We start from the raw sequence: 26,700 nt of genomic DNA, 5'->3' as shown, positions 1-26,700 counted from the left end.
CGTAGCTAAGTTATAGTCATCTAATCTTATTATGGGGATTCCATTAGCACGCACCTGAATGGCAAAGCAACAATCCCTCATAAATCCAATAAGTGGCTTTGGTACATTTTCAGTTGCTAGTTCAATAGGTCCTTTAACAGACAATTTGTATGTTATTGGAGCAGTAGATGTTTGACCTTGCTGGAAGCAAAAGTCCACTTCTGTTGGAAAACCACATAAGAAATGTGTGTTGTCATAGCTATCCCATTTATGTTCCACACTACCATCATCCACCAATGACCTCATAACATCTTCATTAAATCCTATCATATCATTGTTTGTATTGCAAGCGTTCGCAACCATTTCATAAAATACAGGGCCATATGATTTTTCGGGTTCTGCAGGCATATTTCCATAAGCTCCCATGGAAAGCTGAAGATATTTAAACTTAGGGTTCTCAAAATTAACATAATAGTTGTCTTTCTTTCTAAATAGTGCCCAAATACTTTTAACATTAATAGGCGTATAAGCTGCTGTAAATGTTGCACTTGAACTATCTGTATTCTTTGAGAATGAACCATCCATAGGAATCCAATCCATAACTTTAACAGGAAAACATAAAGCCTCGTTTGTATAATGTTCTACAAGTTCTGTATAAATGTTAGGGTCTAAAGAGAATGACTTTGGATGAATGAAACATTCATTAAAATCCATCTTTGTTCGAAATAGTTGCTGGGTTACAGTTGTAATAGTAACTGTTCCACTAGCTTCTACTGCCTTCGTTATCATAGTGAATGGTTCATTCCATGGAACAAATTTATTTGTCGGTGGATTTGAATCTGAAGCAAATGCAACTTTAAGAGTTGGATTGAAAGCAATGATATCATTTACAGATATAGATGTGCATTGTAAGGCGTCGCTACTGAACTTTACTTTAAGCTGAATGTTTCCTGCAAAAGCTGGAATAAATCGAATAGCTTCTAATGGAAGGAATCTTCTAACAGGAATTCTTAAACGAAGCTTAAAATCAAATGATTTTCCTGCTGTAATTGGACCACTAACAATTTGTCCTGTTCTGCATGTTCCCGAATGACTCCATACATCTTCATGTCGAGTCTTTGAGAAAACATCTACTTTCTTTATTTGTTCGGTAGTTTGTGAGTTTGAAGTTATATATGCTTCTTCTCGTGCGTTGTCTTGAGAATATACGATACGACCATTTGCAAGGATTTGATATCCAGCAACTGCATAGAAAGCGTCATCGAAACCAATCCAAAATCCTGGTGGGTTTGTTTTATTGGAACCTGAACCAATTTCTTTATCTACAATAAATTGACCTTCCATTTTATACGTAATGAATGTATTGTAAAGGTCCAACATATTTTCACCAGGAGGTGAGAGATTGAATGTTACCCATGTGTTATCTTTAGCAGTTCCAGGTTGTGATGGAATCTTTGCGTCAGAATATTTTCTATTAGTGTCACCAATTTGAACTGCATTGTCTATGATATCGAAATATGAGCGAATCTGATGAATATGCTCTGCTGGAGTAAATTCGTTTAACTGTTCGTTCTGCATGTATTTACTTCGGATAAAAATATCTATTTACTTCATTATTCTCACTCTTCTTCTTGGCATTCGTGGTGGAAGTTGTTTCTTGACATTTTCAATGAACTGTACATTCTCTTTTGTCTCAACTTCTTTCACTGGCGGGTCAGGGTTCTTTGACTCGGTTTGTTTTTCAATGAAATTCACGAACTTTGCAATAAGCTCTTGGTTCGTTATTGAAAGTACATCTGGCTTCTTTTCTTCTGGTTCTATTGACTTTTCAGTTTGAACAGAAGGCTTAACATGGGCTTCGTGGGCTTCGCCCTTGCCATGCACCTTAATGTTGTCGCTTTCTGCATTCGCTAATGGAACCTTTCTTTTTCTTACGTATATTTTACCATCTTTACTCTGACTTACGTAATAGAAAGGATGTTGTATTCCTCTGGCGTCATTTAATATAATAGACTCTCGCTCTGATTTTGACAAGCTCATTTTACATCGGTTAAAGTTTTAATTTTGTTTTTTATCTGCAGTCAAATGACTCAGACAAGCCCTACGGACAAGACCCAAGGGGTCATAGATGTTGAAGCATTGAAGAAAGAAATTCGCGAGCAAATTTTATCCGAACTGAAGGAACAAAAACAAGAACAAAAGCCAGAGAGACCAAAGAGAAAACTTAGTGAAAAACAACTTGCTGCATTAGCTGCTGGAAGACAAAAGAACCCACGTTTGCTGGCGAAGAAAGCTAGAGAAGAAGCTGAAGCAAAAGCTAAAGAAGCTGAAGCAAAGAAAGAGTAAATGGTTTATTTTTATCCGAATTAAATGTATAGACAAATACCTTTAACTGTTGCGTTCAGTAGTGAAAACCCTGACGTCAAAATAAAGGGGAACAGAGTAACGTTTAAGTTTCCAACAGACTGGATTGTGAACATAAATGAAGAGAAGTACATTGGCATAACATCTATGTATATAACACGTGCTTTCAGAAAGGTTGACTTTATACTTCAAGTCGAGATAGAAAATGACGAACAGTCTTTAAGCGCCCAAAACATTCACATATACAAATACTTTAAAGACGATACAACATTGTTGCAATGTATGACTTCATTTAATGAAATGTTCGAGAAAAAGTTTAACATTGAAGTACAAACTTTACAACCTTTACGTGAGTTTCTTGCACAACTGAAAGAAGAAGGTAGTCAGCCACAACTTATAGACTTTCATTATGAATTTAATGAAAATGAAGATGGAACTCATGACTGTCAATTCATTGTATTCTCACCATTCAATGAAGTAGCTAAAAAGAAAAAAAATCCATTACGTATAAGATTTCAAATCTCTGAACCAAATGATGACTTCAAAAATGTTTTCAATTATTATGCAATGCTTCCGAGGAAAAATGAATTTTCAAAGATTGTAACACCTGGCATTTGGGATAGAAAGCAAGCTATATTATATTCAAACTTAAGTAAGGGAGTTGAAAATGAGTTCATTGGTCATACAAGAACTTCACCACTGCCAAATCCTAAGTATTACAAGCTTACTGGCTTCAATCGTGAGTTTTGGATAGACATGTTCTCCACTCATGACCATAAAGCACCTGTTTTGCTACCTCCAGACCATAAGGACTGTCTCTACATTGAAGCACAACTCTTAAACTCTACAATAGCTGTATTGTAAATGACCTCATGGGCTTCGCCCTTGCCGCTAGCGGCTTATTTTTATCACGAATGACCTCATTGCTGACAAAAATAAATGACCTCAGAACTTCAACTTACGAATAAAGCTTGTTTTAGTCGTTATTGAGAAGTTAAACTTTTCAGCAAAGCAAGGACTAGAAGACTTACATAAGTCAAATCCAATCTCTTGACCGTCATAAAGTGCTTTGTAAAGTTTCATTAAACTGAACTCAGAGTCTTTGTCAAATTTTCCTTGCGGAATCATTAAACCTTTATCTTCATCATAGAAACACTGAACAGAGTCAGGAAACATTTCATTAGCGGTTAAAGCAATAACATCTTGCTTCACGCCTTTCATTCTGCAGTGAAATGCAACTTCATTTAAATCATTCGTGAGTAAGTCTATGTAAGTCTTCTTTCCACAAAATATTGACTTGTATGCTAAACTTTGTTTTCCAGGTGTTATTTCTGCGAAGTCACTATGAAACTGACCAAGGTTTTTACCAATGAGAACTCTTCCATAACGTTTCTCAAACTCTTCAGCTAAACGAGGGATATCTTCATTGTAGAGATGCATACTGTCGGTGTCGCTATAAAAGATGTCCATTCCTAAGTCCTCAGCAGTACAGAATACTTCACACATTATTCTCTTCGACATAGACAGAATGTTAACACCAAGTGGACAGAAGTTAAAGTGTCTGCAAATACTTTTCGTTAGCTTGAAAATAGTTTTATCTGAACCATCCAAACCTTCGAACTTCACTATATGGTTGTAGTTTCTGATGGCATATCTTATAGCATCTTTGTCATTTACTATGGTTATTTTTGACTCAATAGGAGATAGAATAGTTTTGCCATAAATACTGTTCAGAATGAGCTTTATATTTTCTTGCAAAGGATTTCCTTCTTTCTTATACTTTAACCTTAACTCAAACAACTTCTTTACTTCATCTCTTATTCTAATATCTCTGTTTCCATCGTAATAGTATCCTTGCAACACTTCACATTTGACACCTTGATATTTTATGAGGTCTTGTAATGTTATATGGTCAACATACATTAAACAGCAAGTGTTTGAACTTCTGGGAACATTAAGTTCTGGATTTAGTTCAGGGTCACAAACTATTAAAGGAAAGTGTCTATGTATTCCAATCTCTGTTATCTTAATGAGAACAAAGAAGCCAGACATAAACTTTTCACCAATGGGTTCCTTTTGGTCGTCATCAAATAAATGTCTCATGAGATACTCTGTGCTTAACATTTCTTTCTTCATAACCTTTGGAATACCTTCTAAAGTATAAAGTCTTGCTATAGCGGATGGATATAATGAAACAGCGTCGAAATCAGCAATGAGTTTCTTTTCGCTCTTTTGTTTAATGTTATCTGACAACATACATCTTCCACCTTGAATACAGCGTGAAATAAATTCTCTTGGTTTATTTGAGAGGTCATATAAATTTCCATTCGGGAAGTACACTCTGTTCTCAAACAATTTGTTAGCAATAGAACAAATACTAACGTAGTCATAAACGTTTAAATCAAATTCTTTCAATATGTCATTGCGGAACTTAACAAAACCTTCTCTTAAAATTCTTACATCTTGTTTGCAATAAAATGTGCTATATTTTCTAAGTCGAAGTGGTTTCATCTATTCTGCAACCTTTGATGGAATCTATGTTCTTCATGAACGTATCTGCATCCGATAAACTTACATGCTTCAGAAATGACACCAGTTCTGTTGTCATTTGCTAACAAAACACTGCTGTAGTAGTTATATGGAAATACTTCTTTCGGTCCTGTTTGTAAGTTAAACATAGCAGGAAATAGTTTAAGCTTCTTATTTATAACACTGTAAGAGTCTTTTATAATAATTGCCCTTCCTTTATATAAGCCAGTTATTTGCATTGTTCGTGAACCTTTAATGATGGGAGTTCCTTTCACTTCTGTCATGTGTCTTAAGATGAAGTTTATATCATAACTGAGGTTATGGAAATATATTAAACTCTTGTCAGGAAGTCGTTCCAAAAATTCTGTTGCACAGTTCTGACCCCAAATGCTTTCACTCACTGAACCATCTTCATTGTCGTAACATATGTTAAAAGCTTTATGAAAGCCGTCTGTGCTACACTCAAAGTCAGCAAAGAAAACGTGCTCAGGAATGAACTTGCACTTATTTTTATTTACTTCTTTTGACTCTGCTTTCTTCTTCAGTTGTACACAATACTTTGGAGCATATGTCAAATCTTTAAATGGTGCAAGGTTCTGTTTATATAAGTCAGTCGTATATGTGAAAAGTTCTCCATAAGAAATAGGTTCGAAATATTTGCACTCCCACAATGTTTTCATAACATCCATAACGGTGTTGTTCTATCATAACGAACTACATATTTGTTCTCTCTCTTTGTATATATTTCATCTGTTTTCAATGTTCATTCCACCACAAGCTTTGAGAATTTCTATATAGTTGCGAATGAAATATGTTGTCATTGGTAATCTTTCGTTTAGCATGTAGTGGTCTTCAACAAGAAGTAAGTCAATAGTTCTAACAGTTTCACATTCTTTTGGTATGTATCTCTTTATTTCATTATGTCTTGAGTCATTGAAATAACCAATGGTAACATTAAATGCTATACCTGTTGCGTCAGAAATTTCTTGTACTTTACTTTGAGGAAAGTCTCTAACACGAATGACTTCTCTCATGTGGTCAATAGTTTCTCATCTACTCCAGCCTGAATGCAAGCATAAACGAAACAATTGTCTTCTGTCATAAGTGTTGCAGTTCTTTTGTTCAGTTCATTGAAGATTTGGTAGCGTTCAAGATTTATAGGTAATGTGCAAAGATACTTCCAGAACTGACCGCTTCTCTTCTTATAAAACTTCTTTTCACCATTATCTTTCCAAAAGCTTTCTATAAGTGCTGGGTTTCCTGTTTGCTTAAGAGCTTCCAAAATGGCTTTCTGGTCATTTGTCAGTGTGCTTTCATCTCTATATGGTCTCTTTTTTGGTTTGCCTTTCTTTACATCTGACATCGTTAAGCCTTCATATTCTGTTAAATCATACATCTTTATTTCGGTAAGATTCTTTATGTTTGTCAAGAAGAAGTCATAGTGCATTTCAACAATACCTGCAGCATTTGCTTCTATCTCTGATATAAAGTTCTCCTTCAAGAGCTGATGTAGTAGTGTTCCAATATTATTGAGGTTTAACGTAGAACATTCATACTTTCCACCAAGTTTATAACATACCATCCATCTCTGTTGTGAGTTTATTTTAATCTTCTCTAAGAGTCTCATGAAAACCTTACCGAAATGTTTGTGTAAGTAGTCTCTGTTTGGTTCATCTAAAGCTTCGATGTTAAAGTCAATGAGTCTATTGCCTGACTTCACATTTCTCTTCCTATTCTCTTCATCTTTCTTTAACCATCTCTCACCTTCTTTTGGTTTGTCGTCAATGGAACGAATGACATCGTTAGCTTTGCGAACTTGTTCTATAGCGCTCTTAAACATCTCTCTTCTCTGTTGTTTCAGTGTGTCGTCTCTTCTTCTTGTTTCACCAACGTTTGCATTTGTTATGTCAAACATCTCTTGACGAACATCATGCGAAAGAGCTTTACGAGTATGACCAACGTTCGCATTTGTTATGTCAAACATCTCTTGACGAACATCATGTGAAAGAGCTTTACGAGTATGACCAACGTTCGCATTTGTTATGTCAAACATTTCTCTTCTTACTTCATGAGGTATTGAACGTCTATGATATAAGTCAATAGCAACGTCATTTAAAGGAAATGTTTTGTTATTAATGAACTCATGAATTCTATCATAACTTATTGCACCATTATAGTCTTTAATGAAGTCAGTGAGTGCTTTTTTGTTTGTTGCGTAATGCTTTGCAACATCTATATTAGCTTCTGTAAGAAGTTGTTTTATTTCCGAGTGTTCTAACTTAGACAACTTCCGATACATCTTTAGTAGGAAATAAAAAAAATATTTTTGAAAAAATTAGATTAGATTTTTTTTAAGTTATTTTTCAAAATAATTTAATATTTTTATTTAATGAAACACATGCAAGATTGCAAGTTCTTTTCATACAATGCTCTCGCTAATGCCATCAAGAATGAGTTCAATAATGCTTCAAACGTTAATGTTATCTTTAACAAGAAGTTTGTGAAAGAATCTAAGTTTGGTCAGTATGTCAGACCATTAGCTATCGTCATTGACCGCAAACGTTATACTTCACAAGAGTTAGCAGTAGTTTTGAAACAAAAGAGTTTCTTCGTGAATGTCAAAGATACTCATTATACTGTCATAAAGAACTCTAACATTGACTTCTTCAGTATTGCTATGAATCTTTCCGAACAGAAAGAATATAAGAAGGGTGAAACAAATGTGAAATATTATCCTTCATCTCTGAAGACAATAATGAACAAAGATGTTATACAGAAATTCTTACCAAAGGTTGAAGAAGCTTCAATTGACATTGACGAAGGAAGTGAAATGGTTGAAGAAATTGACCCTGAAGCTATTTAAGCAAAAATATATTTTTGGTTAGTCTTCATATCGATATTTTACAACAATTCCCCAATGTATAAACTTTTCATACGCTTTTTCATAAGCTTTATATACCTTCAGAAATTTTGCATAATCTTTAGAAGCATTTAGATATTGTTTAAATGCTTTGTATGTCTTCATAAATTTTGCATAATCTTTTACATGCTGTTCGTTCTCCTCTTCTGTCATGAGTTCCGAATATTCTAAATTCATGTTCTTTCATATGAGATAAAATTTTATAAAAAAAATAAAATTAGCTTAGATTTTCATTCTTCCTCTTTGAAGTTATCGAAATACTCTGTTATTTTTTCCTTTAACAATGGTAAGTCTTCTTTGAATGTAAGTATTGTACAACCTTTGATGTCATAGTGTGTTTGAGGAAGAGTATTTTTGACAATTTCCTTTATTTGCTCATTCGGTGTCATTGAAATCGGTAAGTTTTCACGATAGAACCAGTTTCTGTCAGATTTGTAAATCTTAGCAAGGTCATAAAAGCTTTTGTTGTTTCTTCTGACTAAATGCAACATAACCATATCTTTATCTTCTTCATTTTCCATCTCTTCAGTATATATCATATACTTATAACTCTTTTCCTTTCCTTTTGGTACTGAACGCGGTATTCTTTTCTGTATGCTTTTGTCTTTGGATTCAATGACTTCATCTTTTGCTTGAAGTTTCTTTTCCATCTGTTCGCGTTCTGCTTTATATAGTTCATCTAACATCATGAAAATATAACAAGCATAACGAGGTGAAGCCCACATTGCAACAGCATTTACTAAAAGTCTATGAACATAATAACCTTTCAAACCAGGTGCCAAATTCTTGCGATTTTCGTACGGAATCTCTTCCCTCGGTTTTCCGAGGGTAGCAAACATATGAGGAAATTCTTCTAAAAGTTCTTTTGTCTGTTGGTTTTCAAACCAATGATATGCTTGCTTTGTAGAACGAAGAGCATTCATTATACTTTGCATTTGGTACATATCGTCTTTGACTGAACGAATGAGACGTAACTGTTTGTTATACTGTATGTACTCGTATTCTTCATTTATGGCTTCATGAACGATAGCAGTTGTTGTGTTCTCTGTTGTTGACATATATGTCTTTACATACAAAATAAAAAAATAAATAAAAATAAAATTAGCGTTATTTTTTCTGAGATAAACACTATTTCTTCACAACATTAAATTTTATCCTGTATGAAATGACTTTAAAAAGATTATTGACTGACTTCGAATACTATCTCATTGACGCACTGACAGACCCTCAAAACTGTGTTGAAAGTTCTTTAAGCTTTAAGATTGAAGGTACGACGCATTTTGTCTTCACTTACGTATTGAAAGAATATGACCGTTATCATAACGAAGTGAATCAAACACTAATAAAATTTGTAGATAAAAAATTGGTTAACAATGAATATTTTAAACGTGAAGACCCAAACACTGCTGGAGATGATGAAGAATACAGACAAGCTATTGAAAAAAATAACGCAAGATTAGATGCAATAGAAAAGAATTTTAATGAATGTCTTACAAACACGTATGAATATCTTATGCGGTGGGAAGCTAGATGGAAATAAATTTACGTCAAATATGCAATTTATAAAATCTTATGTCGACAGGCTACGTAGCACAGTGGTCTAAGGTGGTGTTATGGAGGGGTCAGGGTCTGTGGTTCGAACCGCGACAGCGCCGTATTTTCTTATTTTCTTTGTTTGTCTTGTTTGTCGTGAATAAAAAGTGTCATAAAAGTGCTCTATCTTCCACGGGAATAAATAAAAAATTTACTTTATTTCTTCTTTATTTCTTTGTTCCCGTGGAAGAAGGGTTTTGCTGTTTTTTTTCTCAGCCGAAATCAATGATTTTTCCATTTTTGGAATCCTTAGCGAATGAGGAATCTTTTCTCTCGTGGAAGCTTTGAACAAAAATATAATTTAGGTGAAGAGGTGAGATCTCACCTGTTTTTTCACCCCAGTTTTTTCACCCCTTGAACTTTTTATAACATTCGGTCATAACTTCATCAATTTCATTTAAATCACGATTTAAAAACTCATTAACTTCATCTTCAACCGTGTCATCTTGTAATAAGAATATTTTCTTTAGTTTCATGTCAACATCCCGAACAGCACAAAGGATAAAATCATATTCATTTCTTCCGTTAAACATACTTTTTCTTTCTCGTTCATCGTTAAATAAATTATTGAAAATATAAACAGCGGTGTAAAAGTTATGTACTGTGTTAAATGTTGAAGCTTCACCTATTTTAGATTTTAGGATTCTTTTAGTAAGTAAATTGTTATCGTTCTTTCTCTTTTCCTTATCGTTCATGTCGAATCTGTCGAACCACATATCCTGTATTTCATCGAATTTACGAACTATAGAATCCGTCATTTCCCTGGTTAATGAGGGGTAATCATTATTAATTTTTTCATATAATTTGTCCATATGATTTTCATCGACGTTTCCGGAAAGCATTTAATTAAAGCAAAAATAATGTTTAGGTGAAGTGGTGAGATCTCACCTAATTTTTCACCTAATTTTTCACCTCAGTTATTTTATAAGCGTTTCACATGAATTGTACGATGTATATTTGAAATCCTAAACAGTTTCGTAGCTTCTATTTCTTCTGTCAGTATGTCAAAAGTTTTCACAATATTGAATGTATCTTTATATTTCTTCTTGACATCTGAAAGAAGGAAATCGTCAGCAGTTGGATAGTTTTTGTTCAGAAATGTCAACATGTCCATTTTATTTTCTGCTGGCTTTTCTGCTTCTTTCTTTAAGTCTGCATAGTCGTTTCGCATACGTTCTATCTCTTTGACGGAGTAGTTATATCTCCTCATTGCTGCTTTACATTTTGAACATTGCGGGTTCATTTTTGCGTTATATTCTGAAACCTTACCTGCTAAAACAACTAAGGCGTCAATGGTTTTCTTTAACGCAAAACCTGCTGGTTTTATCTGTTCATTCCATACCTTACCTCTTCTATCTTTATCTCTTATCTGCCATACACATTCAGCAACTAACGAAACAAAGTTGTCGTAGGTCTTAAATTCTTCAGATTTATATATGTCAGAGATGTTCTTATATACCATGTCGCAATCTTTGTCCATAACTTTATGGTTGCAATGAAAACCAAGGAATTCATAATTTACTTTACGTATGAACTTCTTTATTTCTACTGAGTCAGTTGTTTTGACTTCAATTTCGTCGAATTCAGGAATAGTGAGTTTTTGTTGTTGGATTTCAGGCAATTTGGGTAAATGGTCAATAATGTCCTGCATTTCATAAAGATATTCTTCATTTTCTTCATCTTTCGCACTACAGTCTAAATTACTTGTTAAAAGTTCTTGCTTTATCTTCTGGATTTTTGTTTCAAAAGTATATGAAGAAGGAAAGAAGCTTTTCATCTCTACTAACATAGATGTTGGATTCATGACTAACGAGTTTGGTGCTGTTGTTGTGGACAGAGTCCCGCCGTTCGCGGCTTGAAGTGTTGTAGAACCTATTGTTGAAATCATATCTTTTATACAAAATAAAAAAATAAAAAAAATAAAACTAACTTTATTTTTTATTTCGGGAAAATTCATGAAAATTCAAGAGGTGAAAAAAGAAGTGAAAAAACAGGTGAGATCTCACCTCTTCACCTAAATTATATTTTTGGATCATTTACGCTCATTACGAAGAAGTCTTGACAAAACATTTACGAAGAAGTCTTGACAAAACATTTACGAAGAAGTCTTGAAAATTCATGAGGTGAGAAAAGAGGTGAAAAAACAGGTGAGATCTCACCTCTTCACCTAAACATTATTTTTGTCTGATTTACATCTAATGAAAAAGTTTAGAAGAATTTTCTTATTCTTTCTGGCATATTTTTGTCTTTCCAGTACTCCCGCTCTAATGGTCCCAGATGTGTTGGCTTCGACTCTCTCAAGTTCTTAGATGGTATAACATCTTCAACGCCTCCTTCATATCTTACTTTATAAGTGTCATCGTTTGTGTTATAGCCAAGTATTTCAATAACCACTCCTCGCTTTGCTTCGTCAATGGTTTCAGCAAGTTTGCCATTACTACTTTCGACTAATTTATGTCGAGGATAAAACGCAATAGAGTCGTCGGCAGCTTTTATAAGATATCCATTACCTTGCGTAGAGTCTACGATATAATAATTTCGACTTAACCTTAAACGTTTCTTTGTCAACGGTTTGTCGTCAAGAACTACACGAACTTTTGTACCAGGAATGAGGGTAAATTGTGTTGAATTTCTGATATTTTGTGTTTGGCTTCGTTTCTTTTGTATATACTTTTCTTCTTGTTGTTGTGTCATTGAATTTGGTGTATGTCCTGTTGTAGAATGTGTTGAGGAATTATATACTTCGAGAAAATGTTTCATTGTTTCTTCGGTAAAGTCTCGCTCTTGGTTTAAATCTCTGAGAGTCCTTATGAAGCGGTTTATGATGCCGAGTATGTTATGGTTATGGTCTTCAGTAGTGTAGTGAGTTATGTTATGTTTAATGAGAAAATCTGTGATTTCATTGCTGAGGTATGCACTGTCTTGGTCTGATGTTAAAGTACTTGGGCTATGTTCTGCTACAAACTTTTGTAAAACTCTTAACACTTCACGAGTTCCTTTATTTTTCATTGGATATGCATATGCTTTACGAGTGTTAACATTAATGAAGATGAGGAATGGTTTATGTCCTCCTTTTCTGCTTTGAATGAGAGTGTCAAATTGGTATGCGTCAGGAGCGTTGGAGTAAATTGGTAAAAAGTAGTCGTAAGGGTTTATTTTTGTTTGATGTACAACATTTTTGTCAAAGAACCTTTTCACTTCAGCTCTGTTAGTAAATCCCCGACTCTTTGCAGCTTCATTGAACTTCTTAAATGACCTCCATGGATGTTGTTCGAATACTTCTTTCAAGCTCATTTATGTAAAGTTAAAGATTTTAACCAACTCGTATCCAAGCGTGCATTGTTATATAAGGAGGCATATAATCTTTTCCATTACCTGCTGGGTCTGTAATACCAGCTACAACATGTGTATGATTTCCTGCAGTTCCACAGAAAATACCTGTGCTTGAATCTACTGGGTCAGTTGAAATATCATATCTATGCATTCCCTGTCTATCCGAACCCGCTGCAAGATTTGTATAACCTCTTTTTGTTATTGAATGTGAATGGTTTCCTTCCACAGATGTTCTTCCACTGAACCTATGCATATGTGAAGGAAGGTTTTCAATACCTATTTTCTTTGAACCTCCCATCTTCATTGACTGCGTATTAGTGTAGAATGGAAAACTGTCAACTATTTCATACCATCTACCACCAAATAAAGTGTTTGGATTTATTGGATTCATAGACGTATAAACAGCTCCTATAGGATATATTAAATCATATATGCTCATAACTCTATAAACATATTCTAAAGAACTTATGTCATTAAATACCATTTGGAATGTATCTCCCGGATGAAATGTTGCATTTGTTCCACTTTTATAATGTAATGTTAGTTCAATAGAATTATCCAAGAAAAATTCAAAAGTATCTGGTTGAAGACCTCTAACAAATTCAAATGGAGTTGCTGGTTCACCATTTATAATTTCTGTTGTAAATGTCATTGTATCTGGTTTCGAAAATTTCTTTGTTAGTTCTGCATCCACATAAGTTTTGTCTGCTTTCTTATCTAACATTGCTGGTAGTTCATGTGCTTCAAAGTTTCTGGCATGACTTTCAATATTCCTGCAACTCTTATCTAAATGTTAAGAGTATCTTTTACGCTTGTACTTGGATTCTAATGGTGCACTTGAACCAAGGTCAAAGTTCAATATTATGTCGTCTGCTCTAACAGTAGTGAAGGATTTATGTGTATGGTTCTTGTCAGCTTTACTGTCTAATGTAGCTTGAAGTTCATTTATATCGGAGATGTTGTGTTTATGAGATTTCAAAACTTTGTTCGTTGCTTCGAGTTCAACTTTGTCAGCTTTACTTTTAATAGCATCTTCAAACGTTATTTTTGCCTTAACTCTCAAAGTAAATCTTGGTTCAACTAATACACCGTTAACATTGAAAGTAGAGGCATAAATTTCACCGGTATAACCAAATGCTTCTGGTGCTTTAGCTACATCATACTGTACAGTACAGCTTATGTCATAACCTTTAGCACGAATGTATTTATATCTTCTTTCATTAACATTTTTTGTCTTCGCTTCATCACTTCGTGTTAAATATCCATGGTAGTCCGTTATAATCTGTTCGTCTGAAGTTATATAATGAACATGGTTCTTGTCCGCTTTACTATTTAATGTAGCTTGAAGTTCATTTATATCGGAGATATTGTGTTTATGAGATTTCAAAACTTTGTTCATTGCGTCAAGTTCATTTTTGTCCGCTTTACTATTTAATGTAGCTTGAAGTTCATTTATATCGGAGATATTGTGTTTATGTTCTTTATCTGCTTTTTCGGCTAATTTCTCTTCTATCTCATTTATTTCAAGTTCATGCCTACCACCACCTCCCGAAGAAGTATTTTTCTTCAGCTCTTGAAGAACGTCCACTTCGCCATCTTTGTGTCAATAATGAGACTTTGTGTTAAAACCTTTCCTGTCTTAATGGATGTTTGTAAAACTTCTTCTTCACCGTGTTCGGGGTCATGGTCGTCATCATATCTTGTGAAATCAGAGATGTTGTCATACATTAAGCATATCTGTCTCAAAAGTTCTGCTATTTGAAACTGGAACGAAAGATATACAGAACTTTCATCATCTCCTAAAGTCAAGTCTGCTTTCTTAAGTATTTCTTGAATGTATGCAATGAGAACAGAGTACCTTGGAAAATATTCGAACAATATTTCATTAGCTGTTGGTTTTGGTGGTTCTTCTGGAGTTTCTGTTGTTTCAGTTCCTTCTGTAGGTTCTGTTGGAGTTTCTGCATCTCTTGACTTCAATGCTCTTGCTCTCAAAGACCTAAATGTTAGAGCACCGGGTTTTACAAAGGACTTTATAAATGCTTTAATAGTTCCTGGTAAGTTATTGTTAGCATTAAGTAAGTTCCTTATGCTTCCATCATGTACGTCCATAGCACTATGTAAAAAATCTATACTTTTCTTGTAGTCAGCAATAGACTGACTGTGATTTTTTAAAGATTTGTCAATACCTTTAAGCCAATCTTCATGCATGTCTGATACTGAGCCAAGAATATCATTTGCTTCCTTTAGTGTATTTTGTGCTTGTCGTAAAGTATCCAATCCCGTACGTGCATTGTTTGCTATACGTCTTACAGTATCTATTTGACTCCTTGTTTCTTGCATCCAACCAGATAAAGTTTTAATAGTATCCGAACCATTTGAAATGAAGTTCAAAGCATTTTTAACGTCATTTAAAACTTCTTCACCAAGTACTGCCCATATCTTTCCGATTTGGTATTGAAGAACTCCATATGAAGCAGCTGTTAAACCAGTATTTATAAGGTCCCATATCCATGATTTAGCAGTTTTTCCATCCTTTCCATCCTTTCCATCCAAACCGTTTTCGCCTTGAGGTCCTTGTATTCCTTGTATTCCTTGTATTCCTTGTATTCCTTGTGGTCCTTGAGGTCCGGTGTCACCCTTCTCTCCTTTCAGTTCATCTTTATGTTCGTTATAATATTCTAATGTCATAAGGTGTACATCATTACTGCTACCAGCAACGCCAAGAATTTGTTTCTCATTCATGACTAAATTCTTTAGGCATTTAATGTTGTCGTCAAATCGAAAGCTCTTTAACAATTCAATGAGAACATTTAATACTTTCACTAATGAGGCATCTACTGTAGAATTTATATATTGCACCGTTCCATCATTTATGATAGGAACCTTGCTTGTTGTAATGAATGGGTCATAAGTGTTAAAAGTATCGAAATCAATGACTTTTTTAGTTTTTCCATCGTCAATGACTAAATCATTGCCTTCAATGGTTAAAGTTGAGTTTTCGTTTACTAGTTCATGTGCTCTTCTTGCTTCATTTGTTTCATACGCATATGCAGCAATAGTCATATTTTAATGAGAATAAAATGTTGTTCTATTTGCAAAGTACAGACCCAAACGAATACGGGACAGTAAAGCTTCAAACAAACTTAGGTCTACAGAATGAAGCACTTGCTTTCAGAGTTGTTGACTTCAATACTATCGCAACTTTTGTCATAACAGATGAAACAGATTTCATAGAGTTTGAAATAGATGACAAAAGAAGTTTTATAACATTTCCTAACAGAGCAGAGTATAGAATAGATAAAATTGCTGGAGTCATAGGTACTCTCATAAATGAAGAAACTATTGACAACATAGATGTCGAACTCTCTTCTGAGGGAACATTGAAGTTCAGTTATGTGAAGGAGTTTAAGATAACACGAATGAGTCATAGAGTTCAACTTCTTTTGGGTGCATACCATATGACATTTCCTTTGAAAAGTGTTGACAAAACGATTGAGATGAAATCTGTTCCATACGTATGTTATGGTAATTGTTTATACATTGAGTCAAAAATAGCTAATGTCACAGGCATTTCAGGAGTTAATAGTAAAGGTTCAGTAGAATATAAATCCTTCTGTTATGCAGTCAATTCAATGTTCATTCCAAACGTTCCTGTCATAGCAACTCATTTAGGTAAATGTGTTCGCATTAGTCCTCATAATTTGAAAGACATGCAATTCAGACTTGTTGACTTTCAAGGAGAGCCTGTAGAACTGAAGGCACCAGTGCGAATGACTGTTGAAGTTGACTTTTTAGAAAATATTAAATGCAACAGCTTACAAGAGAACTCAGAGCTAAAAATATAAAGTATGAATGTTATGTATTAGGTCATGAATTTTGGTTGTTGCTGTTTGATGAAACAAATGAGTTAGTTATGTCAGTCAAGAGAACAGAAAAAGGCGTCAAAGGCGCCGAGCGCAAAGCGCTATATTGTGTTAGTGAAAACTGCACCAAGTCAATAAGATTAGGTTTGCATTATGAAGATGAGTTCGATACTGTTGAAGAAGTTTTGGATAGATATTACAAATTGCTTTAATTTACTAAAACATATTTCAAACAAAGTTTATATTCTGTTGAAAGTTTTGTATATTCATTCGAATATTTATACTTAAACTCAACTCCTGTAGTTCCTGGTGTTTCAATGATGCGGATGTTACCTATTTTCATGAATGGTGGCGTTTGACCACAGCATTCGATTTCAGGGTCGAGATAGTCAATGACACATTGTTTCCCTGTTATTCGTGAGATAACATTTTCAAGGTCCTCCTTTGTTAGAATTATTTGGTTCTTACTTATAAGATTTATCAAAAGCTTCTTATCGTCTTTGAGTAAAATTGTTTGGTATAACTGAAGAAGGTAATGGTCTACGTTATCTGAAGGATTTGTTTGAACATTTATGTAAGGGTTGTCGTTGGCTTCTCTTGAAAGAATTTGGTCCAGTGGTGGATACTCTAACTTAACATCTGATGTAGCGTTAGCGTTTGAAGCTGTGTTTAAATTCACGGATTTCAGCTCTGGTTCTGGTTCTTTCAAACACTCTGAACTATAGTTCTTTATGACAATATTGTTTGTCGTTCGTGAGTCAACATTTGATGTTGGTTCAATTGGAACATTAACGGCACCAGCTAAGATGGATTTGCTTCTCATTTCATATAGAATAAAAACCTTTTATATGTATGAAATGAACAATATACTCGACAAGGGTTTGAATGTAAAGCTAACGAATGAAAATATTGTTGAATTCACTGAGACAGGAGCTGTGTATAAAGATGTAGAACTACTGAACAAAAGAGCTAAGGGAAGAAGCAGGAACATGAACAAAGGGTGGAAGCCTATAAAAATTTATGTCAATGATGGCTCAGGAGGTTCAAACATAAAGTATGCAGAAAGTTATAGAGTTTATGCTCTCAAGGGAGAGAAGCCTTCATTTAAGAACAGCTATTCTAACACATATCCTCAAAAGCTAACGGATGGAGAAGTGGATGATATGAATGACAGCAAAAATATTAACAGAAATGGCGACAGAGATGCATGGAATTTGTTTACCATCAGTCAATTGAAGGTTAAACTTTAAAACAATGTTGGTCGTTCCCATGGAATATTTTTGACTTTAATGGTATTAGTCATGATATGAATCTCAAGGTATGAACGAGGAGAGATGAGAGACTTATATGCTTCCCAAATTTCTTCAAAAGGTAATGTTATACCTGACTGTTTCCAAATGAGTTCAATATCATAGCGTGAGAAACCTTGAAAGATAACGAAGTCAGTTATGAGACGTTTTATGTTTAAAGCTAAAAACCTCCATGTTTGCATAAGTATTGCTACAGTTAAATGGTAATGTCTGACTTTAGTAATGATTTAGCTAATGGTGAGTCTGGTTTTGACACTAAACCTTTTCCGGCGAAGTCGTCGCAAACGAGCAGAGTGTTTGAAGGATATTTTTTGAAGGGGTATTTTGAAAGTTTTGATAGAATGTAGTTTGTCAGTCGTTTCATATCGTAAACTCCTGAGTACTGACGTAAGTGGTGTTTGTCAATAATTCTTTCCATCTCCTCAGAAGTCTTTTGCATTCCTGACTGTATAAATTCAACGATGGCATAATATTTCCTCTTACGTCGAATGTAACGTTGAAGAAATTCAATGAGTTCACTGTCTGGAACTTTAACGACAGAGGCTTGAACTTTTGACATAAATGTTTTCGCTGTTGAATCCATAGAGTCTGAAGTTGCTGATATAATGATTTGGTCATAGTAAGAGTCGTTTCCTAAACGCTCTGTTATGAGTATATGACGAATTAAATTAAATGTCTTACCTGAACCCATCTTTCCACAATAGAAATAACACCATTTGAACAGAACTCATAGTCTTACTGAAAGGAAGAATAGAGAAGAGTTAAGTTTGTCTGTAGTTTCATTCATGTCTTCATCTACGTCATGTATTAAATGCTTCATTTTATCTCCATTAAAAATGCAAGTCAGAAATATTCAGAACATAGCACCGAGTCTAACTGACAAGAGTATAAAGATATACTATGAACACGTTATGATGAAACCAACCAAAATTCAAGAAAGTCAGTATACTTATGAATATCCAAGACACTGGGTAGAGTATGTAGGAGGTGAGAAAGCTATTGAAATCAGACAGGTTCGAAGTATTCCAGCAGGAAGAACAATATTATTGAAGAACTTTAATGTTTTGAGATATAATGATGAAACAAAGAAGCAAGATAGTTTTCCTGTTGCTGTGTATGTGAACCTAGACACAGGAGATGACATGAAAGTTTTTAACACAAAGCTTCAAACGGTAGTGAGAGAACAACTGACTGCGGAAGGACATCCATTACCTTCAGAAGTTACCATAGCATATAATTTTGAAACAAACTCAATAGATTTTAAAGTCATCTCTGCAAAGAAGTCAGGTTTTACATTTAATGAAGCAGATGTATATTCGAATGAAAACTTCAAAGCTATTGCATGGTTAGATAATGACGATTGCTTTAAGAAAATATTTAAATACAGTGACTCAACGATGTCAATAGATGACCTTCGTGGAATGTTACCATCGACGTTTACAGTTGAAGGCTCAGCAGGATTGCTTACAAGATTGTCAATTGGTGGTATTTGGTCTCGTGAGAACATTGTTATAAAATCCAGTATAAGTGAATTTGCTGAAGAATCTATATTATGTCTTTCAAACTACATGTATTCGCCGCCGAAGCATTATAGTATAACAAACTTTGTCAGTAAGTTTAACATAAGACTTGTCGAACCTTCTTCAATGAAAGATGTTGTGCTACCTAAAGATGGAAAGGATGGACTCATTATTGAGATGATTTTAATTGCATATTAAATGAGCTTGTTCTTGAAGGTCATTCATGATGAAATAACTGTTGTAGAAGATGTTAGCAATTGTTCAGACATTTTGAAGCGTATAGATGATATAAGAAATAAGTTAGATAGACCGCAAAGCGGTGAGGGCGAAGCCCGTGAGAACGCTTATGTTTCATTGACTTTCTCCAGTAACGAGAACTTTTATGAGATAATATTGAAGAGAGATGATTTTAATATGGTGTAAATGGTAGCTTGGGCAGCTTTAGGCGCAATGGGAACAAAAGCATTAGCATTTGGAGCAAAAGCACTTGGAGCTTATGACGCAGTAAATAAAATGAGTGGAGGAAGGGTTTCGAAGACATTAGATGCAAATAAAGGGAAGATTGGAGGCTGGGTTGCAAAGAAGTTAAGATTAAATAAAATAGGGCTCATAAATAAAGCATCCAATTTGGTTGCGACTGAGTCAGAAAATGCTTTAGGAAAGGACGACGAGTTTGCAAAACACGCAAAAGACTTTAATGACCAGATGAAAGGTGAAACAATGCATTTAAATAGAGTCGATGGAACTCTTCCTCCACCAGTAGTTCTTCCGTATGGTCCCTATGGAATGTATGGAAACCCTTATGAACGACCATTTGACCCATTGACTGGTGGAAGTAACTGGTATCATTACGGACGAAGAAGAAAGACAGTCAAGTTGGAGACAGACGTGAAGAAAGCAACTAAAAAGAAACCAAGGAAGTGAGTTATAAAGCAATGAATTCAACAGGGTGAAAAAAGAGGTGAAAAAAGAGGTGAGATCTCACCGCTTCACCTAAATTTATTTTTGCGCTATGTTTTCATACGTGTGGGAGTGGTGATATCATTTATTTTTTTATTTTATTTTTTTATTTTATTTTTTATTTTATTTGGATGTAAATGACGAAAACTATTGAGATAACAAACTACAACGGTCATGAGTTCAAGAATTTGTTCTTCGTTCCTCGTGAAAATACATTCTATCAGATACGAGGGAGAAAGGGTAAAGTTAGTTTGAGCGTTTATGACTACAAACATAATGGAAAGTTTATACAAGCATACGATACAAACGGTAAGCGTGTTTCATTAGCTTTGTCAAAACTTACTAACATTTATTTTGACAGTGATTTTGACCTATATGAAGAAGAAAGTGAGTCAGAAGATTATGAGCTGTTATGTGAAGCACAGCAATGGGAAGCGCTGCAATACTTTTGTAAGTGAGAACGTTTATTTTTACAGTAGTGAAGTCGTTTGTGAAAACGTTAGTGAAGTGAAGTGGTTGGCGGCTTTGTAAATATTTAATGTTAAGTTAGTGTTGTCGTTTGTGTTGTAAAATATATGTTAACGGTTTTGTAAAGTGTCAAATTCACAAGTATTGGGTAAGGAGGCGCGCAGTGCCTCCGTACACATGACTTGTATACTAACTAACATAATAAAAGTAAAATAAAAAAGATCGGATTTATCACAAAACTTTGAGTATTATAGGATTTAATATATTTTCTTAGTAGATTATATGATTTAGTTTCTTAAAATCTAAAGTATTTCTTGAGGAAAATATAAATTGAAATTCAAAAAGTAAAAAAAATGTAAACAAATCAAATTTTAAATGGACCAAATGTTGATTTTTCATTCGTTTTCTCATTATCGAAAAAAATTTGGAAAGCTAAGAAGTCAATAACAAGTTATATAATACAACAAAACCCACATCGGATATATTTTCATCAAATAGTCTCCTAGATTTGTTATGAAATTAAAATATCATGATATTTTAAGGGCTTTTGATTTCAATATTAGAATTATTCAGCTATGTCGTGCTAATATCAATTGCTTTATACAATTAATCGTTTACAAGCTGCAAAAATCGAACAATAATTTGACTTTGTAAAAAAAGTGCGTCATTTTTATTCGTTATACTTACAAAATGTAAACATTACGAGAAACATTTACATTTGTAAATGTAACAAGTAAATACATCAGATTTAAATTGTAAATGTAGTTTATCTCTCTCATCTCCTTTTTAAAAGGTATTACATACATACGAACGCATGGGTCACTCAATAATTAGCGTGATAATAATTGAGGATAGACTGTAATCGTAATTTTATTTTTGGACTTATATTTCGACATTTTAAAGTCGCTTGAAAGTCTTGCAAATGATTAAATTTGGAAAATTTGACCTAAGTCTGCATTATTTTGATGACTTAAACAATTCTATAAATCTGTTTTCCTAAAAATTTAAAAAGATATAATTTCAATTTCCCTAAATTTATGTAATTCATATATCACCAAAATATTTGGACTGCATTTTGTTTGTCTGCACCTAATTAAAGTCTAAATACCAATTAATTTTGGAGTTGCATTGCTTTTAATGTAAAAATGCACGTTTAGAAAAAGACGATAACGATTAAATTACAAAATCGATAACGACGACGATTAAATTACAAAATCGATAACCTCTCAAGTGATAACGGAAATCATTAATAATAGGCCACCTGCAGATCCTCTACCAATGCAAGACATAAGTTACATATGTCCATTTTCTATGGTGCCTATCACTTGCCCTGGACGCGGTGTTAGGTGTCAACATCGCCAATGCTTTGATTTAAGAGAATTTTTGCTCTTAAATTTTGACGACGATTCCAAATGTCCCGTATGTGGAATGCAATTAAGCTTTGACGATTTAAGATTTGATCCATTTTTTTTCAAACCTTTTAACAAGCCACAAAACTATAATGAAAAGATACCAGATAATCAAGAAGCTCATTACGAAGAACATCAGAATGCTGGTAATCTAGAAACGTGGGAAGAGTTTAATGCGATCCAATCTTATGAGTTCTAGCGCTTATCTTTACGTAATTTTTGTATAAATGTTATGTATTTAGGTTTCAGGTAATCAAATATTTTTGAAATCGAATTGATTGTTTCATAAACATGATGTTATTGGAATGACTCTCATTAGATACAGATAATTAGTACTGAAATGTAAAATCGAAGTGAAATCTTAGGTGATGTCATCTTCTGATTCATCAAATTTGATTGAAAAAATTATCAAAAAACAGATGCTCGGAAGTTATGAAAAATTAAGTATTTAGATCAATTCTACGTGCAGTAGTTTGATTATGATTAGCTTCAGGATTCGTAAAAAGTGAATATTTACCAATGAAAATACATTGTCGAAAAAAAATATTGTAAACTATACAATCTAAAATCTAAACGATTATCTAAAAAAACAATAAAAAAATGCTTGATTTTTCAGGAGAAAAGCTAGGAGCGCTTCAACAACTTCAACAAAAGTTATCATCGAAGCAATTCACAGCTTTAAACCTGAGTGGAAATGGTATCAACGAAATCAGTGTTGATGATGCAAAATTATTTTCTCAAATCTCTTATTTAGATATCTCAAATAACAATATTTCAAATTTAGATTTCTTAATAGAGATTCCTAATTTAACTACATTGATCGCTTCAAACAATAATTTAACATTATTCCAATATAACGGTTCAAACCCAAAGCTTCAGAAGATTATTTTATCAAATAATCAAATAATACAGATTTCTTTCAACAACTCTTTGAATTCATTACTCTATCTCGAAGCGAATAATAATAAAATTAGAAATATCAATTTTGGAAATAAAGTAAAATCATTACAAGAGCTTTATGTCGATAACAACTCTATTAAGAATCTTAATGGAGTAGAAAATTTAATCAGTCTTCAAAAACTTTCTGTCAAAAATAATATAATTGAAGATTTTCCTCCGATTAAACTTCCATCCTTAATAGAACTTGATATATCAGGAAACAAAGTCATGACAATGAATCCATTTACTCAATTTTCGAATCTACAAACATTAAATATTTCAAATAACTTGATTGATGATAAATCATTCAATACAGATTTCTGTCTTAATAATTTGGTTAATTTAAATGTCAGTTACTCACAAATTACCAAACCAATTCAAATATCAAAATTTGCTCCAAATTTACAAGTTGCTGACATATCAAATACAAATATTTCAGATGAAAAGGAGCTAATTAAGTTCATAGAAAATGCTCGTTCTCTAGCTCTTATCAATTTCCATAAAACTCCTTTGATGAATGATGAATCATCTCAATTAATTAGCAAACAGATTATGACAAGTGCAAAATCAACATTTTATGATGACAATGTAGAGATGACTGATGTTGAAAGCATCAAAGCTGGTTTAAATAACAGAAAAGCCATTGATGAATTAGAAATGCAGAATAAAGCATTAAGAAATGAAATTATCGAACTTATATATGGTGAAAATAACGAAAATGACGATAACTATTGCGTTACTGATATTATTTCAGAGCTAAAAAGAGAAAATGAATTTATGAAGAAATTATTATTCGAAAAAAGCGCTTCAAAAATACAAAGAGAATCAGAAGATAGGCCAATTACTCCCAAACGTGATGTTGATATACAGACTTCTCAAAGATTTGTTATTCAAAAAGAAGAAAATTTAATTTTACCAAAAAGAGATGCAGATATTCAAACATCGCAAAGATTCATAATCCAGAAGGAAGAAAAAGCTATTTTGCCTAAACGAGATGAAGATATTCAAACATCTCAAAGATTATTAATAAATCAACCACAAAAAGACGAAAAAGAAACACAGAAAGATAACTCAATCCTTCTTAAATATGATAAACAACAGAAAAGTCATTCTTCTTCATCAGAAAAACCAAAACACAAAAAGATTGATTCTGATTCTGATGAAGATCCTTATGATGGGTACAAAAAACGCAGAGATTATTTACTTCGTCATTTTTCTGGTAAATCTCATCAAAGATTTTTCGAATCTCTGCAAGAAAGTAATTCAGATTTAATTGAATTGCTGAAATACGAAAAAGAAAAGAGATCTTCTGATAAATCTGCCATAGAATACATTGAACAATTATGTGAAGACAATGCCGCGATTGTCAACCACCTTGTTAGTAGAGAAGGTCATAAACACAGACACAAACACATCCATCATCACGTAATTAAAGTGAAGAAAGAACAAAAACCAAAAAATGTTATGAAGCATCATCACGCGGATTTTTTTGGGAGTGAAAGCACGGATTCCGAGTTTGATGAGAGAGAAATAGATAATGAATACAGATGTGCTTTTTGCCCACCTTCACCTCAAAACCAACAAAAGGAAAAAGAAGAAATCGCAAAAGTTGAAAAACTTAGAAGACCAAAAAACATTTTTAAACGTCAAGAAATCAGATTAACATATTCACTTTCAAGATCAAATGAAGCTAAACTAGCTGAATTAAAGCTTGAAAGAATCAATGGATGCGATATAGACTCAATGAGACTTCCTTATTGGGAAGATCTTTCATGTTTTGTTGATTTTACTTTTCCTGATGAATCAAGGAAGATAATCAAGCCATTGAAGAATTGTTGGCCATTTACTGAGAGAGAACCAAGATCTATTCCATGGGATTATGAATATAAAACAACTCCAGAGACAAGACCAAACTCTGGAAAGATAATTGAAACAATTTCGATGAGAAAAATCACTGAAATGATTATTAATAACGCTCGTCTTAACACAAAATTCAATGAACCAATAAATAAAGATGGTAAAGAAGCTGATATTATAAAGCTTTGGATCAAAGGAGCAACAGGATATGATATAAAACTCGATAACATTCAGAGAGCTCCAAATTCAACAAAAGTTATCAATCTTGGAAGAAATTCTCCAATAAAGAATCTCAAACTTGGATTAATGAAAGTCAAGAATGGTCCTGTTGCAATGAGAAGACCAAGCGTTGATAACATGGTTATCAATCTGCAATCAATTACTTCAGGAGAATATGTTATGTTTGTTTTCTATGGAGGAAGGATTGCAAGAGATAAACATGATAAAACAGTTCCTTCTGGAGTTTTAATGAGTGTAATTTCGAAGGCAGGATTTGACTCAATCGTTTTCGGAAAGCGTGGACATCTCAAGATCTGTGTTTGCGATGGATCTAAGGTCGTCCCAATTTATTCTTTTTCTGTTTTGTAAATAAAAATATATGTTTGTCTAGCTAGTTTGTTTTTATTTGTTTTTCAATCTTACTATAATAAATTAATGGTTTCATGTAAATTCCACCCATAATAAAGCCCTAAACTAAAGTTACCAATGCTTTTGGGAACAAAATAAAGTCATTTACCACTTTCTAAAATTCTCTCAATTTTTCTTGTTTATTTTCTAGAAACATCCAACACCATATTCGACTTTTTGATAGCGCGTCAAAAGATAGTAAGTGCACCTTAAAGACAAATTTGTCAATCACCTAATCACAAATTTTATTCTTGCAAAATTATATTAATTGCCTCTTTTCAAGAGAAATTACAAACGTTTGACTTATATTCAAATTTCTGACAGGATGCAACATGATTGAAACCATTATCCTATGGATGAAAATGCAGAATTAAAAATATGTATCTCTATTTAAAACGTTATCTAATATTTATTTAGAATAGAATTAGATAGCTTTATAAGCATTGAGCTGACCTTCAATCCTACTGTTGAGGTCATTGTATATATTTTGAATTATTTCGCCAGAAAAGGGTTCACCGGCATTAACCAAATAATATCTAGAATCATAAGGTTTCTCAACGTAGCGATATTTAACCAATAAATGGGATTCAACCTTGGCTTTACGACAATTAACAGAAAATATACCATTGGCTTTGGTAATTTTGATAACTGTTCCGGACAGAGGAACCCTTCTCTTATTCAACGTTGCTAAGTTAAAATCAATCTTATTGAAGAGCTGCTTGGAAAGTGATGCCCATTTGGAACGTTGAAAATAATTTTGAACTCTATCTCGCTCGATATCGAACTCGTTTGCAATTTGATCAACAATGGATTCAAGATTTTGAGTTGAATAATCTCTCTCTAGATTACTTGTTTTAGCTCCTACTACATCAATTGGACCTACTGTATTTGACTCTCTGAAAATATCTAGAGTGCGGCTATTTGCAAAAGTTAAAAAGCCAAAAATTATCATCATTTTCTGGCATTTTGCCAATTCTGACATCGTTGACAAAAATAAGATTCATTCCACTTTTTAATATAAGTCATACA

General features: G+C 33.4%; 16 protein-coding genes and 2 pseudogenes across 18 annotated transcripts, besides 2 other annotated features; 7 read left to right on the top strand and 11 right to left on the bottom strand.

Annotated features, from left to right (window-relative positions):
* Positions 1 to 21,034: part of a mobile genetic element that runs on past the window's edge.
* TVAGG3_0842490 (uncharacterized protein) lies at positions 1,585 to 2,019 on the bottom strand (the record flags this gene model as incomplete). Its single annotated transcript, XM_001301615.2, has 1 exon — positions 1,585 to 2,019. One exon carries the CDS (start codon positions 2,017 to 2,019, stop codon positions 1,585 to 1,587), a length of 435 nt encoding a protein of 144 aa, XP_001301616.2.
* TVAGG3_0842480 (uncharacterized protein) lies at positions 2,065 to 2,325 on the top strand (the record flags this gene model as incomplete). Its single annotated transcript, XM_001293741.2, has 1 exon — positions 2,065 to 2,325. The coding sequence occupies one exon, from the start codon at positions 2,065 to 2,067 to the stop codon at positions 2,323 to 2,325; it is 261 nt and encodes an 86-aa protein (XP_001293742.1).
* On the top strand, positions 2,644 to 3,207 carry TVAGG3_0842470 (uncharacterized protein; the record flags this gene model as incomplete). The annotated part of the gene is made up of 1 exon (XM_001292561.2): positions 2,644 to 3,207. The coding sequence occupies one exon, from the start codon at positions 2,644 to 2,646 to the stop codon at positions 3,205 to 3,207; it is 564 nt and encodes a 187-aa protein (XP_001292562.2).
* On the bottom strand, positions 3,289 to 3,783 carry TVAGG3_0842460 (organellar and viral DNA polymerase type B; the record flags this gene model as incomplete). Its single annotated transcript, XM_001287064.2, has 1 exon — positions 3,289 to 3,783. One exon carries the CDS (start codon positions 3,781 to 3,783, stop codon positions 3,289 to 3,291), a length of 495 nt encoding a protein of 164 aa, XP_001287065.2.
* On the bottom strand, positions 4,992 to 5,974 carry TVAGG3_0842450 (annotated as a pseudogene). The gene has a single exon. A coding segment is annotated over exon 1 (983 nt).
* TVAGG3_0842440 (uncharacterized protein) lies at positions 7,262 to 7,735 on the top strand (the record flags this gene model as incomplete). Its single annotated transcript, XM_051248899.1, has 1 exon — positions 7,262 to 7,735. The coding sequence occupies one exon, from the start codon at positions 7,262 to 7,264 to the stop codon at positions 7,733 to 7,735; it is 474 nt and encodes a 157-aa protein (XP_051084374.1).
* Positions 8,023 to 8,850, bottom strand: TVAGG3_0842430 (KilA, N-terminal/APSES-type HTH, DNA-binding family; the record flags this gene model as incomplete). The annotated part of the gene is made up of 1 exon (XM_051248898.1): positions 8,023 to 8,850. The coding sequence occupies one exon, from the start codon at positions 8,848 to 8,850 to the stop codon at positions 8,023 to 8,025; it is 828 nt and encodes a 275-aa protein (XP_051084373.1).
* TVAGG3_0842420 (uncharacterized protein) lies at positions 8,958 to 9,332 on the top strand (the record flags this gene model as incomplete). Its single annotated transcript, XM_051248897.1, has 1 exon — positions 8,958 to 9,332. The coding sequence occupies one exon, from the start codon at positions 8,958 to 8,960 to the stop codon at positions 9,330 to 9,332; it is 375 nt and encodes a 124-aa protein (XP_051084372.1).
* On the bottom strand, positions 9,733 to 10,143 carry TVAGG3_0842410 (uncharacterized protein; the record flags this gene model as incomplete). The annotated part of the gene is made up of 1 exon (XM_001297697.1): positions 9,733 to 10,143. One exon carries the CDS (start codon positions 10,141 to 10,143, stop codon positions 9,733 to 9,735), a length of 411 nt encoding a protein of 136 aa, XP_001297698.1.
* On the bottom strand, positions 10,308 to 11,273 carry TVAGG3_0842400 (organellar and viral DNA polymerase type B; the record flags this gene model as incomplete). Its single annotated transcript, XM_001297696.1, has 1 exon — positions 10,308 to 11,273. One exon carries the CDS (start codon positions 11,271 to 11,273, stop codon positions 10,308 to 10,310), a length of 966 nt encoding a protein of 321 aa, XP_001297697.1.
* Positions 11,955 to 12,679, bottom strand: TVAGG3_0842390 (integrase core domain containing protein family; the record flags this gene model as incomplete). Its single annotated transcript, XM_051248896.1, has 1 exon — positions 11,955 to 12,679. A coding segment is annotated over one exon (725 nt), but the record flags the coding sequence as incomplete, so codon positions are not given.
* On the bottom strand, positions 12,699 to 13,016 carry TVAGG3_0842380 (ATP binding; the record flags this gene model as incomplete). Its single annotated transcript, XM_051248895.1, has 1 exon — positions 12,699 to 13,016. One exon carries the CDS (start codon positions 13,014 to 13,016, stop codon positions 12,699 to 12,701), a length of 318 nt encoding a protein of 105 aa, XP_051084370.1.
* TVAGG3_0842370 lies at positions 13,599 to 14,446 on the bottom strand (annotated as a pseudogene). Its single transcript has one exon. A coding segment is annotated over exon 1 (848 nt).
* TVAGG3_0842360 (organellar and viral DNA polymerase type B) lies at positions 15,274 to 15,781 on the bottom strand (the record flags this gene model as incomplete). Its single annotated transcript, XM_051248894.1, has 1 exon — positions 15,274 to 15,781. A coding segment is annotated over one exon (508 nt), but the record flags the coding sequence as incomplete, so codon positions are not given.
* On the top strand, positions 15,799 to 16,563 carry TVAGG3_0842350 (uncharacterized protein; the record flags this gene model as incomplete). Its single annotated transcript, XM_051248893.1, has 1 exon — positions 15,799 to 16,563. The coding sequence occupies one exon, from the start codon at positions 15,799 to 15,801 to the stop codon at positions 16,561 to 16,563; it is 765 nt and encodes a 254-aa protein (XP_051084368.1).
* On the top strand, positions 18,728 to 19,121 carry TVAGG3_0842340 (uncharacterized protein; the record flags this gene model as incomplete). The annotated part of the gene is made up of 1 exon (XM_051248892.1): positions 18,728 to 19,121. A coding segment is annotated over one exon (394 nt), but the record flags the coding sequence as incomplete, so codon positions are not given.
* An 821-nt stretch (positions 21,035 to 21,855) lies between the features above and the next one.
* Positions 21,856 to 22,062: a mobile genetic element.
* A 760-nt stretch (positions 22,063 to 22,822) lies between these two features.
* On the top strand, positions 22,823 to 25,649 carry TVAGG3_0842310 (uncharacterized protein; the record flags this gene model as incomplete). The annotated part of the gene is made up of 1 exon (XM_001320557.1): positions 22,849 to 25,632. The coding sequence occupies one exon, from the start codon at positions 22,849 to 22,851 to the stop codon at positions 25,630 to 25,632; it is 2,784 nt and encodes a 927-aa protein (XP_001320592.1).
* A 446-nt stretch (positions 25,650 to 26,095) lies between these two features.
* TVAGG3_0842300 (uncharacterized protein) lies at positions 26,096 to 26,653 on the bottom strand (the record flags this gene model as incomplete). Its single annotated transcript, XM_001320558.1, has 1 exon — positions 26,096 to 26,653. One exon carries the CDS (start codon positions 26,651 to 26,653, stop codon positions 26,096 to 26,098), a length of 558 nt encoding a protein of 185 aa, XP_001320593.1.
* Positions 26,654 to 26,700: the final 47 nt, after the last annotated feature.

Source organism: Trichomonas vaginalis, chromosome VI (assembly GCF_026262505.1).
Source record: "Trichomonas vaginalis G3 chromosome VI, whole genome shotgun sequence".
NCBI lineage: Eukaryota > Parabasalia > Trichomonadida > Trichomonadidae > Trichomonas > Trichomonas vaginalis.
This window is presented reverse-complemented; position numbering and strand designations above follow the sequence as displayed.